This window comes from Onychomys torridus, chromosome 8 (genome assembly GCF_903995425.1).
Source record: "Onychomys torridus chromosome 8, mOncTor1.1, whole genome shotgun sequence".
Taxonomy (NCBI): domain Eukaryota; kingdom Metazoa; phylum Chordata; class Mammalia; order Rodentia; family Cricetidae; genus Onychomys; species Onychomys torridus.
In genome coordinates this window covers 37,436,875-37,444,910 of record NC_050450.1, presented here as the reverse complement: position 1 = coordinate 37,444,910, position 8,036 = coordinate 37,436,875, and the positions used below count along the sequence as shown (strand labels likewise).

The following is an 8,036-nucleotide window of genomic DNA, read 5'->3' as shown; positions in this document are numbered from 1 at the left end:
TCACTGAGATGACAGATTTATACTGCCACACCCAGCAAATTTGTTCTTTTATTTCCCCTGAGGTCCAGTGTTTTCATGAACATCATCAATATTGCCTTTTTTTTTTTTTTAAAAAAGGCATCATTACACTTACATTTGTGTTTGTTTATATAAAATTAGATAATATTGCTGGCTCCCTTGTAAGGGCCTCTCCATTTTGAGAATGTAACTCACTAGGAGAATGTTTACCTAGCATGCATGAGACCCCTGGTAGAATGTTTAGTACAGAGACAAAGAGTGGGGGAGGGAGAGAAGATGTGTGTGTGTGTGTGTGTGTGTGTGTGTGTGTGTGTGTGTGTGTGTGTGAGAGAGAGAGAGAGAGAGAGAGAGAGAGAGAGAGAGAGAGAGAGAGAGAGAGAATGCACACATGCATGTGTAGGATAGAGGGAAAAACCAGAGGTGGGGAAGGAGAGAGGTGTCTATTAACGTCTTCGTCCATGTTTTCAGATGATCCGGGACAGCAATTGGGCATGATGATATGGCTGAACCACTCATCCACAGATGACTTTATCCTCCTGGGCATCTTCTCCCACAGCCCAACTGATCTCCTTCTTTTCTCTATAGTCATGCTAGTCTTCACAGTGGCGCTCTGTGGGAATGTTCTCCTCATCCTCCTCATCTACACTGACCCCAGACTTCACACTCCCATGTACTTCTTCCTCAGTCAGCTCTCCCTCATGGACCTCATGTTGGTCTGCACCAATGTGCCAAAGATGGCAGCCAACTTTCTGTCTGGTCGGAAGTCCATCTCCTTTGTGGGTTGTAGCGTACAAATTGGCCTCTTTGTCTGCCTTGTGGGGTCTGAGGGGCTCTTGCTGGGACTCATGGCTTATGATCGCTATGTGGCTATTAGCCACCCACTTCATTATCCTGTCCTCATGAATCAGAAGGTGTGTCTTCAGATTGTTGGGAGCTCTTGGGCCTTTGGAATAGTAGATGGCCTGGTGCAGATGGTGGTGGTGATGACCTTCCCTTATTGTAGCCTGAGGGAGGTGGACCACTTCTTCTGTGAGATGCTTTCCTTGCTGAAGCTGGCCTGTGTGGACACATCGCTATTTGAGAAGGTAGTATTTGTTTGCTGTGTCTTCATGCTGCTCTTCCCTTTCTCCATCATCGTAGCCTCCTACGCTCGCATCCTAGGAACTGTGCTCCGTATGCACTCTGCTCAATCCCGAAAAAAGGCTCTGGCCACCTGTTCCTCCCACCTGACCGCTGTCTCCTTCTTCTATGGGGCAGCCATGTTCATCTACCTAAGGCCGAGGCAATACCGGACCCCAAGCCAGGACAAGGTGGTGTCTATCTTCTATACGGTCCTTACTCCTATGCTCAACCCCCTCATTTATAGCTTGAGGAATCGGGATGTGATTGGAGCACTCCAGAAAGGGCTGGACCGCTGCAGGATTGGCAGCCAGCACTGAACTCTGGAACTGGACTCTGTCACATTGTAGCTGTGTGGGGACCAGTAAATAATGCCCTCTCTGTGAGACTCTAATCATTAACAGAGAGGTGCGTGGCAACTGCTATCTTGGCAAGGACTTTATGAACCCTAAACCAGTGCTAACTGTATCTCTTGTGATAAATGGGTTTTCCCCTCCTTCTTTTGCAGAATTGTTTCTGAATATATTATAGAGGACGGAAGCCTTCGTTAATGCAAGCACTGCAGTACCAGGGCATTGAGACTGTATCATGTATCATTTAAAGTTAGAATGTTTTCCTTACCAGAAGATGTAATGCTTCTCACTAATGTTCACCTTCCATTCAGAGTTTCTTAGGTTCCAGGCACTGAGACACATGTGATCATTTTTCTCTAATTTACATAATGTGCCATGTACCTTATTTGTTTACAAAGCTATCACTTGCCTGTTATGTATATAATAAAGCTTCCTATGAGTGGCATAAATGAAAAATCTTCTAGATGGCCAAAAACAAGTCTCTGGAGTTCTTTTTAGAGACACCTCATCTTTATACTGTGGAACCTTAGGAAGACTGCTTCAAGGAATAAAAACAGAACATTTTGTTACTCAGGAGCAACAGGGTAAAGATGGATTTGTTTTCATATTCTGTATATGGGGCATAGCAGGTATACATGGGAGTGATGGATGCGTACAGTCATATAGCAAAAAACATGCCACCATCTTTCACTCTGGTTCTTATTTGTTCTTGTTATTTTTCTTTTGCTTGAGGCTGAATCTCAATATGATGCTCAAGGTGACCTCAACCATCTGGGTACTCGAGGTCTCCTGCCCCATACTTTTGACTGTTTAGACTAGCCTGTTTCCCCTCCAATAACACATAGCAGAATTCAAACTTTTATTCGATGTCATTTGCATTTCAACTATCAACAGGACTCACTTCCATCGTGCCCAGCTGGGCAGCAGTTGTCTGTCCACGTTTGCAATAAAACCATCTTTTCCTGGAAATCTGATTATCTTATGGAAAGTAGAGAGCAGAGTGGGGCACCTGAATTGAGTTCTGGAAGTTTTGCTAAGTCTCAGGAAGGTGCTTGCTCAGTCCCAGGCTTTGGTTATAGAGAACGTGGCATTAATAAGTAAAATTTTAAAAAAGTTAGATGGGTAAGATGTAGCTCATTGGAAGAGTGTATGCTTAGGATGCGTAGAGGTGCTAAATTTAGTCCTAGCACTGACAAGGGGGACAGAGATAGAGAGACAGACAGAGAGACAGATGGAGCTGCCAAGAAAACATGGTATTAGACAGCCCACTGAGCTAACTTCTCAAAATAAACATTATGTAGTGAACCTGGTTGTTTCACTGAACTTTGTAGGGGCTTCCTTCCCTGAGAGTCCTAATTGCCAAGGGAAGTCTCCAAGGATTTGTGAAAATAGAAGCTACTTTCCTTACCCAGATAACTGTCAGAATTTCCACTGTGTGAGTGTGCACAACTTCCACCAGAATTTCCACTGTGTGAGTGTGCACAGCTTCTGCCATCGGCTTCTTACTGACACCTCCTAGCTAGTGCCCAATGCAGTGAACTAATTTATAGCACTGAATGTCCTTCTGGCTTCCCCCCTTATTCTACTCCAACCATCTGCCTTGCCAAAGTTTAATTAGATCCTCTTCTTCCAGGAAGAGTCCCCGAGTAAACCCATACACACTTACATCTCTCTAGCAGTTTGAATATACCAAACCATAGAGTAAACCCATGCACACGTACATCTCTCTAGCAGTTTGAATATACCAAACCATAGAGTAAACCCATGCACACTTACATCTCTCTAGCAGTTTGAATATACCAAACCATAGAGTAAACCCATGCATACTTACATCTCTCTAGCAGTTTGAATATACCAAACCATAGAGTAAACCCATGCATACTTACATCTCTCTAGCAGTTTGAATATACCAAACCACACATGCTATGTATCCTCCAGAACCATTCATCTGTAAGCGCTGAGCCTGTAGAGTTGACTCATCCCTCTTCCAGGAAGACATGAATTTACTCTAGCAAGTGTTAGCTGGCTGTGGTAGTACAGATTTGGAGTCTCACATCATTGGAGACTGAAGCAAGAGAGTTGTTTGATTCTAGGAATAATCAAGACTCTATCAATAAATAAAAACTTTAAATTTTGAAAAATAAACTGGGTATGGTGACAAATGTCTATCCTTCCTTGGCTCATGAAGTGGAGGTAGGATAGGATATTCAAAAATTTAGTATCATCCTCAGTCACAAGACAAGTTCATGGCCAAGCTACGATATATGAGCTAAAAATAAAAAATAAAAATAAAGGTCAGTTGGGCTGAGGATGTAGCTCAGTTCATCAGTTGATAAAGTACCTGCCTGCTGTATACAAAGCCCTGGAGAGAGTGGTGCATGCCTGTAATCCCAATCCCAGCCCTTGAGAGGTGGAGGCAGGAGAATTGGAAGATCAGCACAGCCTGAGATATTTGTCTGTTTAAAAATAAATACATAAATTCTTTAAAACAGTATTATAGAGCATTTATCTAACCTTTATCTGAGTCACTATAGTGATTTGGGGTGTTCCTGTTTTATCTGCTGCTTTGGGCTGCATACTGTGTCCACTGCATTGCCTGGGCAAAGGCCAGTTTGTGTTACCTTGTTTGCACTAACGATACTGAACCCAGGACCTAGACATGCTACACTAAGATCCACCATGAGCTATAAACCCAGGACCTGGATATGCTATGCAAAGATCCACCATGAGCTAATACACTTAATTCCAGACTAGGTTTTCAATTGACAGATATCTACTCATCAGCTACTGGCCCCCAGACATGAAGGGAGTTTGGGCTCACAAGAGACTTCTATTTTTTTCAGACACACAATTCAATTAACTGGACAATGCTTCTTATAAAATAAAATACAGACTCAGAAAGATGAGCATCATGTTTTCTTCTGACTGCAAAATGCAGATTTTCAAAAAGTGGGTTGGGGTGATTTGGAAAGAAGATGGAGACTAACAGGAAGAGGGAACAGGGGAGAGATGCACCCCTGCTCTCATGAAACGTCCAGCTTAGCCTTAGTAGATCACAACACACACACAGAGTCTTTGCACTACAGCTTCTAGGCAACAGATTTACCTGATCACATGGGAGATTCTGAGTGTACTTTATTTATTATAGAATAATAATTATTATCTTTTTATGTGTTTGGGTGTTTTGCCTGAATGTAGGTCTGTGCCTAGGAAAGGTGTCAGATCCTCTGGGCTGTTGTGAGCTGCCATGTGGATGCTGGTAACTGAGCCCAGGTCTTCCAGAAGAGCAGACAGTGCCCTTAAGCTGAGCCATCTCCCCAATCCCTAAATATGTTAAGTGTGTGCAAAAATGGAACAAGTGTGCCAACTTGTTCCTGACTCTTCAGTTTTCCTATGCTCTGATGTGTATTCTTCTTCTCTATGTTATTTCTTCTTTGTAACTTTCTAAGTTTGCAATCAGGCACATTGATACTAGCTATGAAGTCATTATACCAGTTATTTTGTTTTTTATAAGCACATGTGCATTGTAAAAATAGATTTTGTTGTGACGTTTTCACATAGGCAGAAAACTGTGTGTAATTGTTGTGCTCTACTAAAACTAAGCTGGAAATTCCATGAGAGCAGATGTTGACTCTGTCACATTCACATTTGTCCCATGGTCCTGTCCTCCCATAAGCCTGGAGGAACCTCTGTTCTTGGGAAGCCGAGGTCAAGGGGTCCGACATGACTCTTCTCATCCAGGATAGGCCAGTGAGAAGATGGACTGACATGTGCGACACATAATGTCAAAAAAATTTAAAACTTTGACCATAAAGTTTATTGTCAAATCTGGGACACTTTTATTGTGAAAACAATGGACCATGGCTAGAGGGCAATATTGGGCACAGGGAATGTAGACTCTGGTACTGTGCACTATAAATGACGAAGCACACCTGACCCCAAAGAGTGAGTCCCAGGTCCCACGTTCCATCAGACATTTGTGGATATGGAAGCAATATATTCCTTCCCACTGGGTTATAAATACCCTGGGCCAGGGTAGTGTTCAGAATGGTGCTTTGTTTGCTTAGTTTGATTTTTGTTGGTGTTTCAAGCTGTCCAGGAACTTGCTATGTAGGCCAGGCTTGCTGGAAATTTATGGTCCTCCTTCCTCAGTCCCCATGTGTAGCTACTACCTATATTTGATCTCTGCATGTCACTCACAACTCAAAGATGTGAGGTCAGGCAAAGGTGTGGACTGCCATGCAGTGTGGGCTCAAAGGGGAAAGCCACAGTTGGAGATGCTCTTAAATGCCTTCCTGAGAATGTGCTGAAATGGGGGAGGGGAGTCAGATATAATATGAAGAAACTTTCCTTCAAACTCTTGTATTCTTGTTCTGGTTGGTCCCTGAGGCCTTCCTGACCAGTTTCCTTACTCTGTCCCCATTGGTCCTGGCTTTTCCTTTGGGTCTCTTTCGTCATTAGCGTGGGAGCTCCAGTTTCAGGGCCGGCATTTACGGCTTCGTGAGAGCCATGGCTTCGCCCTCCTCAATTACTCTCTGTTAAGCATTGGCATGGACAGTGAGAGTTCTGTAGCTCAGGTGAGAGAGCAGTACGATAGAGCAGTACGTTCGAGCAGGTGGCAGGACTCAGTGGGTAGACGTGCAGAAGCCAGGCTGACCCATTTCCACACTGCTGTCTTCTCGACAGTGTGTCCTTTCTCTCACTGCCCTTTTCCTAACTGATATGTTACATGGTACAGTATGGCATTTTAATGTGCAGTGATAACATTGTGACATTTTGCATATACATCACCTTGGGAATTCCTACTTTCTTCATTGTGAGGCTTTTGTCTCTTTAACACAGTTTGAAGTAGAGAGTTTCCAGGGTGACATGAGCATCCCTAGATGAGAGGTTGGTGGACAGAGATTGGATCAGATGGGGCAGCTATTTCCTGTCCCCTCTCACCTAGTAAGAGCAAGCACAGGAAAAGGACAGGAGATTATTTTAACACTAGAACTCCCTCTACAGGGTGTTTTGCTGAGTCTTTCTTCAGGATACCCAACAAAAGAAGGATGACAGCCATTTTCCCGTCATGCCATCCCAACTTCACAGTTCCTGTACCAGCTGTTGGTCCGATTTCCAGTTTCTAGTTCGGCATCAGCACACTCTTCCTCCTATTGTCTGTCTGTCTGTCTCCAGGGTGCTGAGTACTTTCTTCTACTGATGTTGGGGGTAGGGGGACGTGAGTAATTTTCCATTCTTTCTTCAAGCCCTCCGCTTTGACCTAATTCTCCCCTTGTCTTTGCTTACTGTCTCATTAACATTTCCCTACCTTCTTTCTCTCTGCTTGTGAGGCCGTCACTGAGTCCCCCAGTTGAAGAATTGTGTGCCTTAGGAAGGCACGGCACAAACTGAGAGAGGTAAAGTGGGGCTCAAGAAAAAGTGCTGATGTGGGACAGAGAGCAGTTGTTCTCCAGAGAACAGTGGGAGATGAAGTGGCTTCTCCCATAGTCTCATTCAAAGGAAGGGAAACGAAGCCACCACCTACACACCCAACAGATACAGTGGAGACACGTGAGCTGAGACAAAATCTTCACAAGGCTGTTTTGTATAATATCAATATTGCTCATCCCAAGAGTATTTGCTGAGAACATAATAGAGCCATTGCTTTTAAGAGCCTGGGATGACTACAGTTTGCAAAAGAGGCACCAGTAAACGTAAGTCAGCAAAACACACACAGATAAAACACACTGTGCACTGCTACTGCTTGCTGTTGGCCACACAAGGCAGCAAAGCGACTCAGTGAAAGAGCAATTCATTTTAAACAGGCTGTGAGGGGAGGGTTCAGCGGGTGAGGGGGAGATAAGTTAGCAAGGCAGGACAAGTCTGGGAGAAGCCCTCTGTGGGGATGTAGCACTGGACAGTCAAGGCCTTGAACCTGGTGTTGGCTTGCAATGTTGGGATAACATGAGGTGGACATTGAGACTGGACATGAGGGAATTATGGGGGAACAGAAGGAAGGAGGTCTGGCGGGTGTGGGGGCTGGGGGCCTGCTGCTGAAAGCCTTTCCTGCTGAAGCTTCTATTTTTACAAAGATGGACTGACTGTCAGTAGCCTGGGGTATGGCACAGGTTGTGCAATGATGGAAAAGTCAAAGAAACAAGCGATTCCCAAGGTGCTGCATATGCATAACATAACGAAATACCTTTTATTTAGAAGCTGAGACCAGTTAGGGAACGTTGCCATCATGCAGAGTAGCAATACAAGTGCTAATGTCAGGGAGGAAGTGGCAGGCATAAAAGGGGTCAGGAATGGGTGTGTTTTAGAAGGGTCAGATGATGGAATGAATGAATGAGAGAAGGCTAGCCCTTGAGAGCAACCCTAGTGGGGTAATCTGCAACCAGACAGACCTGTCATTAACTGTGGTGGGAAGTAGAGTGGTGTTGCCCCATGGGTGAGGAAGGCTTGTGCATGGAACTTTACCTAGGACAAGGCCACTGGTATTTCAAGGGAGAGAGTGTAGAAGTGTGTAAGAATTCAGGGGCTCTCATTAGCCTTACCTGCTAA

General features: G+C 44.4%; 1 protein-coding gene across 1 annotated transcript; it reads left to right on the top strand.

Annotated features, from left to right (window-relative positions):
• Positions 1 to 482: 482 nt before the first annotated feature.
• LOC118590160 (olfactory receptor 2V2) lies at positions 483 to 1,457 on the top strand. Its single transcript, XM_036198039.1, has one exon. It carries the CDS (start codon positions 510 to 512, stop codon positions 1,455 to 1,457), a length of 948 nt encoding a protein of 315 aa, XP_036053932.1. The 5' UTR covers positions 483 to 509.
• The last annotated feature ends 6,579 nt before the right edge of the window (positions 1,458 to 8,036 follow it).